Source organism: Diabrotica virgifera, chromosome 3, assembly GCF_917563875.1.
Source record: "Diabrotica virgifera virgifera chromosome 3, PGI_DIABVI_V3a".
In the NCBI taxonomy this organism is placed as follows: domain Eukaryota; kingdom Metazoa; phylum Arthropoda; class Insecta; order Coleoptera; family Chrysomelidae; genus Diabrotica; species Diabrotica virgifera.
In genome coordinates this window covers 93,612,027-93,634,398 of record NC_065445.1, presented here as the reverse complement: position 1 = coordinate 93,634,398, position 22,372 = coordinate 93,612,027, and the positions used below count along the sequence as shown (strand labels likewise).

Sequence of the window (22,372 nt, the reverse complement as noted above, 5' to 3'; positions counted from 1 at the left end):
GGTAGAAAAATCTCCAATTTAAGATTTGCTAATGACACTACACTTATAGCAGCAAATGAGCAAGAAATGTTTGATCTTCTGCGAAGAGTTGAGTACGAAAGCAATAAAGTTGGTCTGAAAATCAATAAAGCTAAGACAAAAATAATGGTGGTCGACAGATTTGACACTATTCAACTGACTAACATATTACAGGAATACCAGATAGTAAACACCTTTGTCTATCTCGGGTCTAGTATAACTAACGATGGTAACTGTGAAGCAGAAGTTCGGACTCGTATTGGTATGGCAAAAAATGCGATGAGTCGCCTAACTAAAGTTTGGAAAGACAGATCTATCTCTCAAAATATCAAGATGAGACTGGTGAATGCCCTTGTATTCTCAATATTTCTATACAGAGCAGAGACTTGGACTCTTCGCGCATGCGAGCGCCAAAAAATTGATGCCTTTCGAGATGTGGTGCTGGAGAAGAATGCTGCGCATACCTTGGACAGCTCATAGGACAACGTTTCCATTCTAAACCAACTCAATATTAAAAAAAGGCTGTCCGCAATATGTCTGCAACGAATTCTGCAATTCTTTGGTCACGTGGTTCGCTGAGGTGACGACAGTTTGGAGAGATTAATTGTTTCTGGAAACGTTCCGGGGAGAAGATCAAGAGGACGATCACTAACTAGATGGTCTGACCAAATAAAGCATTCAGCTGGAAACTCATTTTGCGAAGCTCTTAGAGCAGCTGAAGATAGAGACCAATGGAGAAACATTGTTAGGAATATTGGAAGAAATCACGATCCTCAGTAATGGGGAAACGACAGGAGAGAGATAGTGGGAGCACGCAAAATAGAATTCGTTTTAGTGACGTCACGTTGCCTAGCAGCCGTCGATTCTTGCATAGTGAAATTCGATTTTGTGATGTCAGCAAAATAGAATTCTATTGGGCATGCTCAGGGCCGAAATGACAATTGTAATTGTACCACCATTGTACCCTTTGACATTGTGAAAGTATGCAACTACTCGTCAACGAATAGGTACATAATTTTCCGAGTTCTATGTATAATAATCACGGACGTACGTTTTTTCTGTCACTTGCAACTTAATGCGTTAGAGAGAATTCGATAAACCATGACTCACTTAAAGAAGGGTTTGGTATGAACTATATATATTTCATATTAAATATCAATGTGTGAAACATAAGTTTGACATTCTACTACTAAACTTTTCACACACTAGCTTTTGAGGTATCTAAACTTGAAATCAGTGACACCATTACATGTTACCACGTCGACAAAAGTAAAGTTCGTCTAATCTTCCAGCTCAGATTGCGCATGTACACCTATCATGACGTGACGACTACTTATGTAGACGGGAGTGATGGTTTTACGTTCAATCCGAAGCTTCTTCTTCTTAAAGTGCCCGGTCCTCAATGGCGAGGTTGGCTACTACAATTGCAAGTTCTTGTCTGTCTTCAGCTGTTCAAAATTTAGCCATGTCCATTGTCGGATATTTCTATATTTCTTAGGCACGATAGTCTTTTTCTTCCTAGTCCTTTCTTTCTCTCGATCTTTCCTTTCACCATTAATTAAACATAGTGGTACTTATTGTTTCTCAGTATGTGGAACAGGTATGTTTTTATTATAACTTTCATTCTGTTCAAAAGTTCTCGTTCTTTGCCTATTTTTGCAGCACTTCTTCGTTTGATGTATGCAATGTCCATGAAATTCTCTGGTAGATCAACATTTCTGCTTCTTCTTGTGCCGTCTTCTAACGAAGGTTGGCAATCACTTCTTTAACATATTGCGTGCCACGCTTTAATCGGGACACTACTCTCAGGGGCCATTGATATCCACGGCTATGATAGTGAGTCATACGTGTACATCAAAAATGAGCGACGTGGCCCTTGGCAAAATATTTGTGTCTCTCATATATGAGCGACGTGGCACGCAATGTGTTAAACGCTTCGCTGTCTTTTGCAACGAGAAATATCTGTTCAACACTGAGGATAGTCCAATCTCTGATATTCCTCAGCCAAGATTTCTTCTTTCTTCCCAAGCCTTTTTCCCCTCTACTCTTCCTTGCATGATGACGTGTAGCAGAGAGTATTTATCGTTGCGAAGTATGTGGCCCAGATATGTTTTTCTTATTTTAATTGTGTTCATAAGCTTTCTGCCATGTCCAATTCGTCTTAACACTTCTTCGTGTAAGACTTATGCAGTAAGAGGAATTTTCAGAATACGCCATTTCAGAATCCAAATTTCAAAGGCCTTCAATTTATTTACGGTTGTAGTTTAAGGGTCCACGTTTCAACTCCACAGAGAAGAGTCGAGCAGACGTAGCATTTTGACAAGCGTATCCGAAGCTCAGTTAAATTTGAAATTAACATATTTCTGGTGTCAGTGCCTGAAATCAAAATCGAGCCCTCTGGCTTATGGTAAACCAGTACCATAGCCAATTAGCTAGACTTTCTGAAATCAAATGTCTGTAATCTCCAAAACTGTAGACAAACATTAAACAATTAAAATACCGGAATTAGGAACTTAAAATAAATATCAGGACAGCTTACAACAAACTTTTTGAATAAAGAAAACTTGACCCAATGAGTCTTTCCGAGTTATATTAAGTTAAATTAATATAGAAAGAAGAAAAACGAATTAATATCTTAATTTAAAATTCCTTTCACTTAACCCTCAACTACAGAGATCCGGTATTTTTTACCGGTAGGCATTCCCAAAATGCGGATTTCATGGTAACCTCACCACTTACAAGTTCATGTGTCTCTGTACCTCTCGGGCAGTTTGTATAACAGTCAAAGGCTAGTCAAAGCGTGTAGTGTGTATTTTCAATATTTTCTTTTGTAACACACATCAAAAATCTTAACCGGTAAAAATTACCGGATGTCTGTTTTAAGCAAGTATTTTTAAATGGGTTACTATATTTGTAAATGTGAAATGTTTATATTATTTTTTTGTTTTTAGGGAAAAAGTAAAGAAATGGACTGTGGAAGTCATCCTGGACCTTCAATGAAGGTTAAATTTAAAAATAAAAATTTTGAGGCAACTTTGGAAAGATGTAATTGCCATTTAATTCTGTGACAATTTTACCCCTTGCAGCTTTTTTCTCATGGATGTAAAATTTTTTGTAAATGCTATTTTGCTTCCTTTGTGATTCTATGGTTCTTTTCATGAGCATTTTTCAGTGCGTCACAAATGATAGAAAAAAAGGTTAGTCCGTGATAAATACACATTTATGACATTTATTCTAACATGACATTTTAGTTAAATCTGACAGTTGTCACATTTTATTTGCAATTTGATATAAAAACAAATCAATTGTGTTTATTGCATTTATAAAATGGTATTTTCTTTGATTTGTACAGTCTTATAAATTGTACAGATTAATTTTTTATATAGAATAATATAATATTATTTAATATTATATTATTAGCGCCATCTATTGACAACTAGAGTAAATGTTATAAATGTCACAGACGAAATGTAATCAGCGACGTGCGTTTTTTTCTGCCACATACAATTTAATGCGTTAGAGAGAAATCGAAAAACTGTGACGCACTGAAAAATGCTCATGAAAAGAACCATATGTTACGTTTATTTGTTAAAAAGTCTAAATTTTTGTTCATAGCATTTATGGCCGTTTGTTTCAATAGACCAAAAATGTTACCAAAATTCTCGTTTAATAGATTATTCTTCAAAAATCTTGTATCATATTATTAAAATCACTCATTTTACCATTTTTCCCCTATCTAGAGACTCCATAAAAACACATAATGCACATTTTTTTTTTGTTTTTTATTATTAACTTTATATTTCGACTCTATTTTATAATGACCGGTAAAAAATACCGGGGATCTGTAATTACGTGGTACTATTGGGATGTCTGTAGTTAAGGTTTAATGACCCATATTCAAAATTTAAAAATTTCAAATCGTTTTTCTGTTTATTAAAATTTTAAGTCTTCTCATAACTGCATTTTGTCCTCACTTATATTGACAGTTAAGATGAGTTTACACAAATCCGTGGATGTTTTTAATTTTTAAAAATCAAGTTGCCTTGGGTTAAATTGAGGTCAGTTCTTTGCATTTTCTGAATATGTACTAGTTCATTGCATGAAATAAATTATGGCCCCAATAACGGAAACGCAAAGAATCGAAGCATTAACTATAGTTGAATATGGGGTTAAAACCAGAACACAACAAGAATTGCCATTTATTTCTTCTTCCTGCTTCCGTAATAGGCTCGCGCCTGTTCCATCTTCGGATGCCTCCTCATCAGATATCCAGGTTGTCACTCCATCTCTTCCTTGGCCTTTCTATACTCCTTCGGCCGTTTGGTGATCTTTATCAGTCTTCCTTCTTCCATTCTGCTTATAAGCCTATACCATTATTTTTTTTTCAGTGTCCAGTCATTTATGTTCTCTATATTACATCTTTGCCTAAGGTATGTGCTACGTTGTCTGTCCCGTAACGATTTTCCTGTGATACCTCGGACTATTTTCATTTCACACGTTTCCATCAGTCTTTTTGTCCTTGTGGTGTCAGGTCTTGTTTCCGCAATGTAAGTCATAATATTTTATGCAATTTATTTGGTATAAAATATTCTAATACGGTACTTTGTGCAAGAGAACTGAAATTAGACTCGTGAGTTAGGCTGGCAAGGTGTTATATTTGCACGACTCTGCTTTATGGGATAGAAGCATGGATACTTAACGCGCCAACTGCTAAAAAGTTGGAAACATTTGAACTATGGGTGTATAGAAGAATCCTGAAGATATCATGGACCGAGCATGTAACAAACAACGAAGTTGTGAGAAGAGTCAACAAAAGAATGGAAATATTGGATACCATCAAGAGACGAAAGCTGCAATACCTGGGGCATGTTATGTGTAATGAGAGATACAACATACTTCAATTAACTACACAAGGGAAAATTCAGGGCAAGAGAAGTGTAGGAAGGAGAAAAATCCCATGGTTGCGTAACTTGAGGGAATGGTACGGATGCACATCAATCGAACTATTCAGAGCAGCAGCATCTAGGATCAGAATAGCCATGATGATTGCCAACCTCCGTCGCAGAGACGGCACGTAAAGAAGATTCTAATACGCCCATCACACAGTCCACGGTTGGTAAAATTGAGCAGACATTTAAAAAAACTGGACACGTGAAACATGTTGCAGATGTTGGTGGTGTAGCAATAAATGGTAATATAAACCTTGATGTATTATTAACTGTAGCAGAGAATCCTCAAACTAATTCAAAGCAAATAGCAGTTGACACAATTGTGTACTAAAAAAAATGTGTACCAATAAATGGTAATATAAACCTTGATGTATTATTTATTAACTGTGGCAGAGAATCCTCAAACTAATTCAAAGCAAATTGCAGTTGACACAAACTTTGTAAAAGTTTTATGTGTACTAAAAAAAAAGAGTGTAAAATTTATAACGTCCAGGACATTAATTAGCATGCTCCAGATCGCCGAATGAAATTTTACGAAATAATGTAACATTTATGTAATCAAAATCCACGCTTCATTCGCCAAATCATTTCTTATGATGAAGCAACTTTCTGTTTGCATGGAACAGTAAATCGACAAAACTGCAGATATTGGATCCTCTCCCCAAGATCTCCAGCTTCCTTTTCTTCCATCCCGCTTCCTTCGAATTGCTTTATCTTACTATTTATTCTCGCTATTTGGTCCCATCAGGGGAACCAGGACGCGACCCCATATGCAGAAGAAAAAAAGTGTTACATATTTTGTTAAGACAATGACAAGAAATTATGACTTAGGCTTCGAATTGCTTTATCATCCTGTTTATTCTTCTGATTTGGCCCCATCCGATTATTATATGTTCGCAAGAGATGTGGGAACAGAGAAACAAACACCTACTTATCAGGGCTTCCATAATAGTAATATGCAGACGGCATAAAGAAGTTGGAATATTTGTATTAAGCTAAAAGGAGACTATATCCAATAAAATAAAAGAATTTTTTTAAAAAATGTTTTTCATTTCAAAAGGGGTTACTTATCTATCGGACCACCTAGTACATAGGTAAAAAATATGTCCATGACGTAAATAAAAATGGAATGAAGTATAACCATATTTCTTTAATGCCTAGTTGCACCAACAAATCTTAAGTTCAAGCTTAACCCAGTTCAGCTTATAGATAGGGTCGCTTTAATTCTCACATAATTGCACCATAATTTTCAATTCTTATCAATGCAGTCCACGTGACAATCCATTGTGGGAAGATTCAAATTTAAATATATGAGGGGCGTAAATGATCACAAACAATGACCTTAAGGGGTTAGGCGCAAAATCTTGGTCTAATGCTTTTTAAATGCATTCATTTTTTTCGAATCCTGAGAAAGTTAATAAGTATTTTTGAAAAATTTAAACACATAATGAAAGATTACATTATTACCGAGGGCCAAAAGTCCCTGAAATATTGTGTATTTTACTAAGTTACAGGGGTGGAAAAAAAGAGAAAATTTAGTGTGATTTTTAATTAAAATATTTCATTCAAAAGAAACTTTTTGTTTATTCTAAGGGACTTTCAGCCCTCGGTAATAATGTAATTAGTTATTAAGTTAAAAGTTAGTAATGTAATTTTCCAGGATTCCAAAAACATAGAATGCATTTAAATAGCATTGGACCAAGATTTTGCGTCTACCCCCTTAAATTAAGCACTTTGCAGGAGTTTAATAAGAACACCATTATATGTTTAAACATTTTTATTGTGTTACTTTCTGTCCCGAAATATGCTTTGGTGGCGAGTTTTTTCTTGGAAAAAAATTCTAAAAACAATCACAAAACACGAAAGTACGATTAACCCATTGGGCCCAGAATTCCTCTAGGGTAAAACAACCCCGAAAAAAGTAATTACAAATACTTAAAAGTAAAGACAAAAATATATATTTTCTGGTTATTATGAACGAAATTTGTACAAAAACTATTTAATTCTAATCCTATATAATTGAAATTTCTGACGAAATGGTAAACGTTTATACAAAAAATAAAATGTGGATATTGATTGCTATCCAAACACATGATCATTAGGCATCATTGTGTTAATACCGTTTAGCTGAAAGTAAAATGTTTGTACAGTTAAGTCTTATATAAGAGGGGTTTAAGCGGGCAATTGTAGTTTCTTTCCCTTGAGTACTGAAACAAAAGAAAACAGTAAACTTATTAATAATTTATTATTTACCTTCTTTTTATTTTTCAAAAAAAAACAAGAAATTAAAAAAATATAAAAAATAACTATTCTATAAATGTTTGAACGTTTGACCTCATAAAACTATTTACACCGACGGTACTCAACGCGTAACAAAAATATTTAATTACATATAGTCCGTCCGCTATAACTTTTCCCATGCGGTACGATTCATTTTCAATCAAATTAAGTCAAAACAGAAAGGGAAACGTACGCCGATGTGTGTAGTATACAGGGTGTCCCGAAAAGATTGGTCATAAATTATACCACAGATTCTGGGGTCAGAAATAGGATGATTGAACCTCACTTACCTATATACAATAGTGCACACACAAAAAGTTACAGCCCTTTGAAGTTACAAAATGAAAATCGATTTTTTTTTCATATATCGAAAACTCTTAGAGATTTTTTATTGAAAATGGACATATGGCATTCTTATGGCAGCAACATCTTAAATAAAAATTAAAGTGAAATTTGTGCACCCCATAAAAATTTTATGGGGTTTTGTTCCCTTATAACCCCCAAACTTTTGTGTACGTTCCAATTAAATTATTATTGTGGCACCATTAGTGAAACACAATGTTTTTAAAACTTTTTTGCCTCCTAGTACTTTTTCAATACGCCAACTGTTTATCACAATATTTTGAATATTTGTCGAATCCATCACATATTTGTATATGGTTAAGTACGATTATAGAGACCTGTTAATAATCTGAAAATTTATTTATAATTTACATTTTTAGGTATATTTTGAAAAAGAAGCCACATCTCGATAAAAGGTGACTTATCAAAAAAATACTAAGAGGCAAAAAAGTTTTAAAAACACTGTTTAACTAATGATACCAAAATAATAGTTTAATTGGAACGTACACAAACATTTGGAGGGTTTAAAGGAACAAAACCCCCATAAAATTTTTATGTAAATATATTAAAAAATAAGCCACATCTCGATAAAAACTGGCTTATCGAAAAAATACTAAGAGGCAAAAAGTTTTAAAAACGTTGTGATTAACCAATAGTACCACAATAATGAATTAATTGGAATGTACACAAAAGTTTGTGGGGTTTAAGGGAACAAAACCCCCATAAAATTTTTATGGGGTGGACAAATTTCACTATAATTTTGTTTTAAGATGTTCCTGCCATAAGAATGATACATGTCCATTTTCAATCAAAAAATATCTAATAGTTTTCGATATATTGAAAAAAATCGATTTTCATTTTGTAACTTCAAAGGGCTCTAACTTTTTTTATGAGCACATTTATTGTACTAAGGTAAGTTAGGTTCAGTCGAACTATTTTTGACCCCAGAATGTGTGGTATAATTTATGACCAATCTTTTCGGGACACCCTGTATAGTATACAGTATACAAAATGTATATACACATCGACGTTCGTTTCAATTTATGTTTTGACTTAATTTGATTGAAAATGAATCGTACCGCATGGGAAAAGTTACAGCGGACGGACTATATATGTAAGGGGAGTAATACCAAAAACATGGCCGAAGTGGATGTTTACGGCTTCACCAAAGAAAACAAAATCCGTATCCTGACGTGATTTCGGGACCATCTTAATGAGCCATATTTTAAAATTATTTCTAAAAATTATAGATCAAAAGATATATAGACTGTGTGAAGAAAAAATCAGCCATACACATTTTGGTTTTCGAAAATCAGTGGGTATGAGAGAGGTTCTCTTTAGTATACAAATGCTATTTCAATGATATAGAGACGTACATTGCGATATTTATGCATGCTGCATTGATTACCATAAAGCGTTCGATATAGTAAAGCACGACAAGCTGATGGAGATATTAACCAATATTGGAATAAACACCTGTGATCTGAGAATTATTAGCAATCTGTACTGGAATTAAACATCGTCTATCCGTACAGAGGCAGGAGAATCCGACGATATCAAAATCAAACGTGGGGTCCGCCAAGGATGTATATACAGGGTGATTGATTAGTAGGGTAAAGCTCAATAGCTCGGCTATAGTAATAGATAGCAATAAAAGTTAATGACAAAAATTTTAGCCACCTTTGAGCTTCACATTACAAAATTAGTTAGAATGTTACAGGGTGTTCGATACCACAGTGGCAGACCAAATTTTTTTTTTTTTTTAAATGGAACACCCTATATTTTATTTTAAATTCGAAATCCTGTTAACTTCTCTATCACAAAAATATAACGGTTTGTTATGTTATACAGGGTATTTAGAAAGTTATAACCAATTTTATATGAGAATCGTAACAAGTTCAACTCCCTGTATAAATAAAAATAAGCAAAACAACAATGGTTTATTAATGCCATATTTTTTAACGTATTGTCAAAATTTTCAAGAATGGTCGATATTGCCAATTTTCTTTATATCAAATACAGGGTGAGTCAAAACGCAAGTACATTATTTTCTCAGTAATTTTAAATGGAACACCCTATATTTTATATCACTATTGAAAAGTACCATTACCGTACTTTAATTTTTAGATAACATTCCCTATGTCTAAATTTATTAGTTTTCGAGATATTTTCATTTTTCAATGGACCAGTAGCGTGGCCCCCAAATCACCAGAATTTAATAAACTGGACTGATTTTTTTGGGGTTACGTTAATAATGAAGTTTATAAAATACCTCCGATAACAAGGGATGAGATGAAAAATAGAATACAAAGTGTATTTCGATGTGTTAATTTACAAATGCTCCGTAAAGTAAGTAGCTCATTCAATGATCGTTTTTAGGCGTACATAAATGTGTTAGGAGATAATTTTGAACACCTTATGTAATTAAATATTAAAAATATTTTATTAAAAGTAGCTTCTAATTTTTTCAAATATGTTTTTTTCAAAATGTATTACTGATATATTATGTTTCGTTCTTTATTTGTTACATTGTTACATTTACATACAAAAATACTGTTTAATTGTCTTCACAAAATAATGAATTTTGTGTTTGTGTGTTTTTTTGTAAAATTTATTACGAATTTTCTTTGTTTATTTGTTGCATTTACATAAAAAGATAGTTTTTAATTGTTTCAAAAATGTTGCATGTAGTGGTTGTGTTTTTGTTTGTAAAATGTATTACTAATAAATTATTTTTATTTCTTTATTTGCTACAGTGTTACATTGATTACCGTATTGATAATCGGTAATCTTCAATTGTCAATTCAGTCATGGCTTACTTAAAATTTAGATAAATTTAAACACCTAAAGTAATTTGCTCTGAAAAATGAAAATATCTCGAAAACTAATAAATTTGGGCATAGGGAATGTTATATAAAAATTAAAGTACGTTAATGTTATTTTTCAATAATGATATAAAATACAGGGTGTTCCATTTAACATTACTGAGAAAATAATGTACTTGCGTTTTGACTCACCCTGTATTTGATATAAAGAAAATTAGCAATATCAATAATTCTTAAAAATTTTGACAATAAATAAAAAAATATAGCATTAATAAACCATTGCTGTTGTGTTTATTTTTATTTATACAGGGAGTTGAACTTGTTACGATTTTCATACAAAATTGGTTATAACTTTGTAAATACCATGTATAACATTACAAACCTTTATATTTTTTTGATGGAGAAGTTAACAGAATTTCGAATATAAAATAAAATATAGGGTGTTCCATTTAAAAAAACATAAGTTAGGTCTGCCACTGTGTTATCGAACACCCTGTAACATTCTAACTAATTTTGTAATGTGAAGCTCAAAGGTGGCTAAAATTTTTGTTATTAACTTTTATTGCTTTCTATTACTATAGCGGAGCTATTGAGCTTTACCCTACTAATCAATCACCCTGTATACTATCACCACTGCTGTTCAACATATTATTATACTCTGAGGAAATCTTTCAAAAAGCCGTGGATGATGTTGAAGCCGGAATGGCTTTGGGTTTAATCCCGTGAATGTGTGCGAATAGGTTTACTCCCGTGAATGTGTATGAATAGATTTACTCCCGTGAATATGTGCGAATGGGTTTTCTCCAGCGACAAGATAAAATAATAGGAGGGAGGCACCATAAAATAGGAGAGTTAGAAAAAATTAGGAGATACGACTAAATAGGAGGGACTCTGGAAACATTACATAGAGTCAGAAAAGGAGTCAGGAAAATTAGAGGGAATCAGGTAAACTTTGTGGATTTAGAAAGAATTAGAGAGGTCAGGAAAAATTAGAGGGGCCAGGAAAAATTATATTGTCAATAAAAATTGTAAGAGATCAGGAAAAATTAGAGGGAGTTAGAAAAACTTAGAGTAAGTCAGTAAAAATGAGAGGTAGAAAAAATTAGAGAGTCAGAAAAAATTAGAGAGAGTCAGGGAAAATTAGAGGGCGTAAGGAAAAATTTAAGGGTAGCCAAGAAAATTAGAGGGAGTAAGGAAAATTTAGAGAGTCTGAAAAAATTAGAAGGAGGCACAAAAAATTGGAGATAGTCAGAAAAAATTAGAGAGACAGAGACAAAGAGAGAAAGAGAGAGAGATTCAGAAAAAATTAAGGGGAGTCAGGAAAAATTCGAAAAAGAGAAAAATTAGAGAGAGCCAGAAAAAATTAGAGAGCCGGGAAAAACTAGAGAGTCAGAGAAAATTAGAAGAAGCAAGGAAATGTAGAGGGAGCCAGGAAAATTAGAAGAAGACACGATAAAACAGGAGGTTGGTAGTCTGCAAAATTTTGAGGGAGATGAGATAAAATACTAGGAAGTCGGGAAACATTACAGAGTCAGAAAAAAATTAGAAAAGTCGAAAATTTAATGGAGTCAGGAAAAATTAGAGTTCTGGAAAAATTAAAAAGAGCCAGTGAAAACTAGAGGGAGTAAAAAATAGAGTCAGAAAAAATAAGAGAGTCGGGAAAAAATAAAAAAAGTAAGAAAAAATTATAGGGAGCCACGAAAAATTAGAGGAACATTCAGTTTTAGTAAAACTGAAAATGATCACTTTTTTGCGAAGATAGGAGACTGCAATAACTGCGAAACGATATTTAATAACTCCATTATACACTAGACAAACAATGCATGTGGTGAATGTGAAATATACATTTATTTAATATAAACAGTGTAACGATGGTCTTCTCAGCGGATCACCGGCAAGGTACCGAGCTCGCATCAATTCCACTCCCACTAGACTCACTCCACTACCGATGGATACCAGGTGAGGGGCCTCCGAAATGGTATTTAAGAAGAGAGCCGAGGAAGAACAGTCGGTCTTGTGGCGTTACGCTCTAGGCTCCCTGGCTAACTAGTGTACTGAACTGGTAAGCCAATCTGGACGAAGGAACTGTGTAGTGAAGAGATGCTTCGCTCGCAATTAAACGAAATCCATGTAAACGTGTAGTGAACGGTTGCTGCCATCTGTAATCCAGAGTTGTTTTATGGGTATCTGTATAATTATTGATATTTTTATTGTGAGAGCATGTATGGTTACACTGGATTGAAGTGTAATGAGGTGCAAGTCTGTACGTAATTGCTTCTTGTATTACATTCATCGCATTTTCTTCTGATAGTAGTAAATACAATTTTATTTTTCTTTTGCAGACGTCCGCCAAGGGTACTTTCTTCGGGGGTGGAGCGAAGAAGGGATATTGTTTTATTTTATCATTTTAATGTCACTTTGTGTATGAATAACAAGAATACATTTATTTTATTTGAACCTGTGTTTTACTGAGTCTGTTGTCCTGAAAGAACTACCCGTCCCAACAGTTTTATAAATGATTTTTGGATATCTATTAGTACATGATTCGACAAGAAACCAATATAAAGTAGAATGATTAATTTTAAAATTAAGCTTACCTTTAGTAATGTAAAGATAAAAGAAGTCACAATATAATATAGTCTGCACAACACCAGCTACTATAGCGATGAGATCGTAATGAGTTTCAGTTGCATAGCGGTAGATCCAGTTCAAAATGTATAGGGCCCTATAAGATCCCAGTGCGAATAAGTAGTGGGAAGTAATACTTTCTGCTTCTCCTGTTTTACTGACCATGAACAATTGCGGCAATATAGCCACTGATTCCAAATAAATACTGAAAGTCCACAAGACCTAAAATATCGGTAACAAAGTTAAAATCTCTGTAATTTCTTTATTATCACGTTTTTATAAACTTCGACTGTTCTTTGTCCGTCTCTTTATCACTTTGTCATTATTTTTTGTCAAATTTTCAGAATAACTCAGAACTCGATGGCAATGCAATATTCAACAGCTTTTACATGGATGCATTGAGGTTTATTTAAAATTTTAAGCCATTTTAAATTTTATATGGTAAAATTAGTCCTCTCTTTTCTCAAAAGATGGTGCTACTAGTTATCTAAATAGGGGTCGCCCCCAAAATCGCTACTGTCATTAAAACGCCTAACTTGCGCAACTTTGATACGAGAATTATAAAAAAATTGCATTGAAATCCAGATCCCGTAATTTTTGAGCATTATAAAGTGAGTACAAAGACATACATACATATTTTTTTTTGTAATTCCATCTTCAATTTACCCTGCACTTCTCGTAGACTATTATCGATAAGGTAGAGTTGTCACTTTTTTGGGTCGGCCCCTCTAAATAGATGGTTTTCAACGGTGCAGCGCAACTCATCAACAACTCTACCTTACCGGTAAAGAGTCTACAAGAAGTCCACGGAAATGAAGGTGGAATTACAAAAAAAAATTATGTACCTGTCTTTGTACTCACTTTATAATGCTCAAAAAATTACAGGATCTGGATTTCAATACATATTTTTTTCATAATTTTCGTATCAAAGTTGCGCGTGAAGTTATGCGTGTTGATGACAGTTAAGCGTTTGGGGTCGACCCGGTTTTCTCAATAGATGGCGCTTTTTCTATATCATAAAATTTTCTATTCGTTTGTAACCGCTATTGAATATTTAAAATTGCCGCGTTAGTTTGTTTTTATAAAAAATTCTGAAAAATAAATATTTTATTAAAATTAAAAACTCTAAATTCTTGTGTCAGTCTTGTGTCAAAATAACGCAAAAGATGGAAAGCATTGTGAAGTAAAAAGAGATAAAACTAGTAGAGGTGGAAATTATCGATATAAACGTATAAATTAACATTACATTACATAGTTTCCCACCTTAAGGGCCGGGACACACATATTCACACCGAGCCCGTGCCGACACACGGCAGAGTGTGGAACGTGCTACGGTGAGAAAGAAAAAGTAAGGTATTTTATCTGTGGAGACACACAGTACCGCACCGCGTCAGTACCGTGGCCATGCTCGGTCACCACATCCAGACTACATTAATTTCAACAAGGTACGTTTGCTCTTATTGGTCGGGGTCTGGCCGTCAGCTGTCATCCTCATCATCTGATTTTGACCGACATAGAATTTTTTGAGAGGTTATGTTTATATATTTTTGTGGTATTTGTTTTGTATGGTTTTGTCCTAAGCCTAAGATCTTTTCTGTTGATCAATCCTTGATTTGGCGCCTTGTTTTGTGTTTTGGCGGTTTTAATGTCCATAAAGCACATACTTTCTCCTTTTCTCCGTCTGTTTGGCGGTTGTATTTCAACAGCAAGCATACATACATACAAAATTTCATTTTTATATTTATATTTCAATCCTTTGAAAAAATCTGTTCGTTAGAACACATTAATTAATTAACCAAGACTTTGTTTTAGCATTTGTTTTAGCAAGAAATAATGGATTCTATCTACCAATCTACTACTTCAAGGAGCCTTCAATCGACTTCAACAAGTTCTGAATTTGTCTCAGGAGCCTGCCACCTCTGCAGCAAAATATTTAAAAATGTAAAATTACGAAATCGTCATATCAAAAGAATACATAAAATAGATGTGTCAATTAAGAAAATTGATCATATTGTTTGTCCGTTATGTGAGCAAGAAACTAGTTTACAAACCCATGAGAACTTATGAAAACATATTAAGGAGAATCACCAGGTGAGTATTGAACTAATAACTTTGGAATTTTCTAGCAAACAAGAATATGAGACATGGAAAGATATGCAGAAAATTGAGACCAGTTATGCAACATCTCGAACAGTTAATGCAAAGGAACACAAGATCTTATACTATGAGTGTAACAGAAGTGACACATATGGTAAGTCCAATACTTTGTTACTTGCAATTATTATTAAAACATATACTTGTCTGTCTTTAGGATATAAGCCCCACTCTAAAATTAGGACAGAGAAATCTGGTGGATCAATTAGAATTAAAGGGGTGTGTCCCTCCAGACTAATTTGTAAACTGACAAATCAAGGACAAGTTTCGGTCAGTTATTGGAAAACACATGCTGGACATAAAGAAGAATTAAGAGCCATACATCTGTCAAAAGCAGAAGAAAAAACGATTGAAGAAAAATTAATGGCTGGGGTGCCACCCAGTAGAATTTTACAAGATTCAAGAAAATTGGAAAAACCACAACTAGATACACTTGCCCTATTAACAAGTCAAGATCTCGCAAATTTATCCAAGAAGTATAATGTACACAAGAAACGAGATCAAAATGATATGGTAGCAACAACCTTAAAGGTTCAGGAATGGAATGCTAACAACAAGAATTATGCTTTCTTATTTAAGAAAGAAGGTAAACACCAAACTTTTTTTTTGATACCTACCACAATTATAATTAATCCTATTCCAATTCGACTTGTGTGAATTGTTATCCTTGCATGGCTCATGTCACAAACATTACCTGTTGATTAGTAAAATCAACAACATTCACCCCTTGATATAATACACAATAAACATTATTAACACGTTGACAGATTGCATTAAATGAATAAGCTATATCAATGGAAATTAGATGTCTATTGACGTTCTATCTGTCAATGTGTTAAATAATATATTTGTTATGATTTTAAAAATTGGCTTTTTACATTAAAGCTCATTTTGTTACATAATCTTAAACCAGCTTGTTTTAAGCTGGTTTAATTGTTATCTTTGTCTCCCTCATCTAATGAATCTCACACTTTGAAAGAGGTGAAAGCAACAACTTTCACCTCTTAAAAAATAACTATTAAAGGCTTATTTAGTTATTGTCTTTTTATATCATTATCACATGCCAGACATGCCTTTTTAAGTCTTGGCCTGTTTAACCTCATAGTGCTAACGTAAATTATTTTTACATCTGTACTAACGTCTGTCTTTGGGACCGTGTATTTATACATGCCCTAGCGCTATAAATTTTAGAATTTTTTGAAATTTAATGACTTGCATACTTATCATCCTTTATCATGTTTGTTGCAATATTTTTGCTCCTCATAGTAACTATGTATCTAGTTCAACAATTTTGTTAAACTAACACATGTTAGGTAAAATATGAAGCTATTGAATGACCTAGCCTGAATATCAGAACAGATTGTTAATTATCGGTATGAATATGTTAGCTCTGTCTGTGAGACCATACGTTAGCACGGAAAGGTTAAGAATACTTCTCCATTCTGATCTGTTTCACACTTTTCTCATCCAATTTTTTATTTTTAAAATTGCCATGTCTTGTTTTTTTCTCCCTTATATCTATGTATTCTTTGGTCTTCGTCTTGTTCTATGACCAACTGGCACTAGGAACGTTAGTATTGCATATGACAAGGAATACTAAGTATGTAAAGTTTTTCACACTTTCAATGTTATACTCTCCTATAGTTCAGTTTTGCAATGACGTGATTTTCTGTTGTTTTGCCTGCATACATGTTTTTCATTTTAGCTTGATTGATTTTCAGTCCACTGGTCCATGCAGTTTATTTTTATTTATTTATTTTTACGGGAAAATCCCATTAACAGTACAAAAACAATAGTTAAATTCTAAAACAGGTTAGATCTTATAACTAGGTATATCCAAGTTAAAAAAAAAACCTCAAAAGTAATTCTAATTCTATCAGACTTATGAATCTAGATCATTGAGATAACTAGTACATGGACTATTATAAAAATAATAATTTTAGACTATTAAAACAAAAACATTTTAAACAATGTTTTCATCTTTCAGGTATTGTTTTCATAACCAGGTAACTCCAATTTTTTGGGGTTGTAAGTTATCTACTTTAAAAGGTAATTTTTATTGTAATTTTTGCAACGGTATGCAATGCAATGGTTGCAATGACATAAGTGGGTAACTGTAAGCTGTAACCAAGCTTAAAAAACAGAAGTAATGATTACCTATTAAAATATACAATAAAATGTCAGTCTTACCATTTATCTTGTATCATATATATCTTTAGCTATAAATTTTAAGTAATCTAAATTTGGTGGTTTATTTTTATTAGGAGAAGAACATGATGTGCTGAGAAAGGAAGATTTTGCTATAGGATTCATGAACAAGATAATGGAAGATAAATTACGAAAATTCCCGAAGATAATTTGTATGGACGGCACACATGGAACCAACAAGAGACGGATGGACTTGACGATAATGCTGGTGAAGTAGGAATGCAGGATTTCCGGTTGCATTCCTGCTGTCCAACAGATTGGACCAACAGGTTCAAGAAGTTTTTTTAGGTATGTACTATAAAGCAGTGACAATTTATGACTGGTAAGTAAGGATAATTTTTAAAACTTTTAGATGCTCTCAAGAATAAGATGAAGACTGAAATTCAAGCAGAACATTTCATGAGTGATGATGAAAACAAGTATTATAATGCATGGGTGAAGATAATGGGAAATGAACCAAATAGGCTTTTGTGCACATGGCACGTCGTCAAGAATTGGAACATTCAAGGGAAGAAGAAATTTCACGACCCAACTTTAAAGAAAGAAATGAAAACTGAATTAAGACAGATTATAACAGAAACGGATGTAGATACATTTAATGAATTATGCAGACACTATTTAATAAAACTACAAAATGCAAATGAGACAGAGTTCTTCGATTATCTGAGAGAGTAAATAATTATATTAAATCATACACCTTAAGACACCTTTAAGTATGTATATTTTGTTCTAGGTATTACTTAAAGGATCTAAAGAGAATAAAAATGTGGGCCCATTGTTACAGAAGAAATTCCGGAAATAACACCAACATGGCAATAGAATCATTGAACAACCTACTGAAGACAAACTACCTAAAGAGGAATGGAAGAGTGGGAATCGAGAAGTTATTGGATACGATTGATGAGCTAGTGGAGACAAAAATGTGGAAGAGAATTGTGGACATGAAACGACCAAATGCGAATAATTATCAGGATAGGACTATAATGAAATCACACAGAGGGGCAGAACGGAACAAAAAGAAAATGAAGGTTACTAAGAATGTGGCAGTATATGGTCAATGTAAGGTAAAATCCCTTAAGGATCCTAGTCTATTACAAAATGTAACTTTAAGTCAAGTGTGTGAAAGTGAGTGTAAGCTGTTGTTTTGTAGAGTTTGTAAAATTTGTATGCACCGTTATCAGTGTGACTGTACAGTATATGAGGTAAAGAATACCTTGTGTCAGCATGTGCACTTGGTAAGAATGTATGAGGAGAGTGTGGGTACTAACTCTGTTTTAGATGATGCTGCAAGGTGTTTGGGAGAAAGTTCAATTATCAAATCAAACCATGAGGAGGAAATTAATGAATTTATCAGAGAGAAACTAGAACAGACAAATGTGACCCAGGAAAAAACCAAAGGAAGTCTTGAATTACAAAATGAAATAAAAAATGAAATGGAAGCCTTAAAAAATGAAATGGAAGCCTTAAAAAATGAAATGGAAGATTTAGATGACACAAGTTTAACAAAATTACGTGACGAATTAGGAGAACCATGCAAGTAACAAAGCTCAAGGCGAAGGAAAACTGTCAAGAAAACGCGAAGAACATTATGACAAAGCGAAAAATGGAGAAGCAGGAGTACTTTCCTTCCAAGAAAAAAAAATAACTGATAAACATTAAATTTGATTAACAAATTTTTGTAGCTAACATGTATTTTTTGTTTTATAACTGTATCGAATTTTATTATAGTTTTAAATAAAGCCCTTTTAATGAATGCTGTTATTTGTAGCCTTTTGTATTAGTGTTATATGTATTTTTAAATCTGGATGTACTGGGTCCTAGGCGAGGTTTAGAGGGGTTTTACCTATGCCATTGCATCAATAAGGCCCCCCTCCTTCCAGATTTTTAATAAAAAATGAAAAAAATTTAAACAGCTATTTAGTGTTTTATTTAGGTATCAATAGTTTCCAGTAAACATTTGCTTAATTTTATTCAGACCAGTTTTCATAGCACTCAATTCAAAATGTCGTCAGTCTATTTTTCAATGGTTGTAACTCCTCAAAAATCATATTTTTACATTTTAGTGTTAATAGCTACTTTCGGCTGATTTCTACTCGTCCATAAGAAGCCATAGCTCCGAAAAAATTATAAAACCTTTAAAATCGCAATTATCAAAAGACATACAGAAATCACCATCTGGTCTAAATTTTCATATGCCCTAACTCCAATGCGTGCTTGCGTTTTTCTATAGTCAATGTTGTTGAAATTGTCGTATCTCCTCAGAACATTTAAGATTCTAGCCAGAAAAAGTCGTAACTCCTGCAATTAAATATTAAAATGTGCAAATGTATTATTTTTTATTGGAAACTATACAAATATGCTTTTCTATTTACAAAATAAATAAAACCATCCACAAAAATTAATATAATAAAATATTTCTGTTTTGCTTCTCCTGTAAAATAAGCATTTTTGGAGTTACGACCTTTGAAAAATAGACCGACGATATGTTTTTATTATCATACATCTATGGTGAAATCTAACAAAATTTGAATGTGAAAAGGTTCTAGAAATAAAGTGGGTAACATTTTGGATTTATGCAAGGTTTTACAGCAATTTACATTGTTTACAGCAATTTTCATTTTAAGACTGCTAATGGAAAAAGTTAGGAGTGAATGAGAAACTTGCATTTAATATTTATTAACCTTGAAAAGGCATATGGCAAAGTTACCAGAAAACCACTAGTACTAATTAGGAAAAGAGTGCCGGCTGAATATGTACGAATGGTGCAAGACTTGTGAGAGGGTAACAATGAACATTAGAACGAATTCAGGTGAAACTAGATAATTTCGTGTGAAAGTAGGGTTCTGTGTTGAACTCATATTTATTCCCATTCATGCTGGATCAGATAACAGCTGAACTTCAAAGGGAGATCCTTGCTTGTCAATGTATGCAGATAATGTGTTAGTAGGAAAGTCTGAGAGCGAATTGGAGGAAAAAACAAAAACAGAATTTATTCTTTTAAACATGGTAGTAATCCAAATCGCAGAGTAGTTAGCTTGGATAGACAAGAACTCACACAAGATAATAGTTTTATGTATGTAGGATCGATATTACTGAGCAATGGGGAAGTACATAAAATGCAAGTAATAGAATTAAGGCTGAATGGATGAAATGGAAAGGTAAATGGAGTACTGTTTGATAAAAAGTAAATTATATAGGTACGATTGCTGTAAGACCAGCTATGATAATGTATGGTCCTGAATGTTGAGCAGTAAAACATAAGGATGAACAGAAATAGTATATTACTGAAACGCGAATGCTCGGTTCGCTGAGTGGAGTAGGTAACAAGAAAAGATTAGTTATAGATATGATATGAAAAGAAAGTTATAGATATGAGTATAAATATAATGTGTAAGGCTAGGTCATGTGTAACTTAGAGATGAGGACCATCTCATACATATAGAGGAGAGGTGCTTAGTCCCTGGAAGCAATAAAACAGGAAAATCGAAAAGACGTGGTGGGTGACAGTTAATCAGCAGGATGTGGGTGTAAACGGTATTCACGTTCATATGGCACAGAAAAGAAAAGTTTGGAGGAAAATAATTCTCGGGTGCTCGGTAAAAAGAGTATAAGTCAAAAATGGTCATAATATTATTTTTGCCGAAAAACACTATAAAGGACTACCTATATCTTTACCTTGGTATCAATAGAACAAGTCAATATATTACGTAATATAAAATAAATAAAATTAGTTGGTAGTAAATAATTATGGCAAGTAATTATCATTTTTTGCTTCTCCTGAAAAGTTGACTAAATTGACTTGGGCTCGATTTCATAATTTCATAATAAAATTAAAGTGGACTTTTAAGTTGGTACTTTTATCAATGGTAATACACATTAATGTGAACTTTACTTAATGTTCACTTTAAGTTGAAACCGGGCTTATACTCTTTTTACCGACCTAGAATTAGAGAAGCCAAATTCACAATGGGAAAGGCAAAGAGAATAATAATGAAGATGAATGTTCTAGAAATAAAAGTAATACGAGAAACCTCTAAACAAAATATTATCTAATAAAAAAAATGAAAACATACATAATTAAGTAGATTCCTACCTAGATATTCAAGAAAAAAAAAGCATTACAAGAATATCAAAATAAAATAAATTCAAACGCATATCGGATTTAAAGTTGGCATATATTTTTACCTACATAATCACACACGGAAAAATAATTATATTTCAATAAAGCCGTACTATTCTATTAGCCAATTTAATCCTAAAATGCGAATATTCTCTGCTTGTACTCATTTATGCTACCCGCTAAATTTTAAATTACGACACGCCCACCAACCAATAACAGCAAACGTACCCTGTTGATTTTAATGTAGTCTACCACATCCATGTCACGTCACATACGATGCGGATATGTGTGTCCCGGCCTTTAGACGTATCGGAGGAGTATGACAACTGTCACTGTGACACGAGGATTTTATAAAATACTCCTGCCACAGACGTCTAAATATGGGAAACCATGTAATGTAATATTAATTTATACGTTTATATCGATAATTTCCACCTCTACTAGTTTCTATTATGTTTTCCATCTTTTGCGTTATTTTGCCGGTTATTAGCGCGTTCATCACTGTAAATAAAGTGATTATAGAAAGCGTAGTGTTTAGGAGCAGAAAAAGAAGGTAAGAAATATAGCTGCCATTCATCATTGTTGAGTCCGTGAATTTACGAAATATTTTATTTTCCATACATTTTCAAATATGGTGACAAGAAACATTGTAATCGCGAAAATTGTTTTATTAGCATTTCGGAACCTGTTTACTTAATTTTTACCAGTAATTTAGCTCATAGCTATATTTCTAATATTTTCCTTAAAATTGTGTGTACATTTTCTTTGATTTATACGAGTAAATCGATTACAAAATTCTTTTATGACATAGGAATGTCATAAAAGAACAACAAAATAGTTTATAATTT

At 33.1% G+C, this 22,372-nt stretch overlaps 2 protein-coding genes across 3 annotated transcripts in view; one reads left to right on the top strand and one right to left on the bottom strand.

Annotated features, from left to right (window-relative positions):
* Window positions 1-6,726: 6,726 nt before the first annotated feature.
* Window positions 6,727-22,372, bottom strand: part of LOC126881931 (ER lumen protein-retaining receptor-like) — a 32,345-nt gene continuing 16,699 nt past the window's right edge. The window contains exons 3-4 of the mRNA XM_050646668.1: window positions 13,012-13,264; window positions 6,727-7,174 (exon numbers count right to left, since the gene is read on the bottom strand). Of these exons, the coding sequence (XP_050502625.1) occupies window positions 7,140-7,174; window positions 13,012-13,264 (288 nt within the window). The 3' untranslated portion in view covers window positions 6,727-7,139. The remainder of the gene's footprint in view (window positions 7,175-13,011; window positions 13,265-22,372) is intronic.
* LOC126881928 (uncharacterized) lies at window positions 14,646-19,317 on the top strand. Of its 2 annotated transcripts, XR_007697058.1 has the most exons (4): window positions 14,646-15,293; window positions 15,354-15,782; window positions 17,461-17,692; window positions 17,757-18,033. XR_007697058.1 is itself a non-coding variant. In XM_050646666.1 (3 exons), the coding sequence occupies exons 1-3, from the start codon at window positions 15,197-15,199 to the stop codon at window positions 18,943-18,945; spliced, it is 789 nt and encodes a 262-aa protein (XP_050502623.1). In that variant the 5' UTR covers window positions 14,646-15,196; the 3' UTR covers window positions 18,946-19,317. The 2 variants fall into 2 exon arrangements, 1 of the variants encoding a protein (XP_050502623.1); XM_050646666.1 differs by lacking the exons at window positions 17,461-17,692; window positions 17,757-18,033 and adding an exon at window positions 18,683-19,317.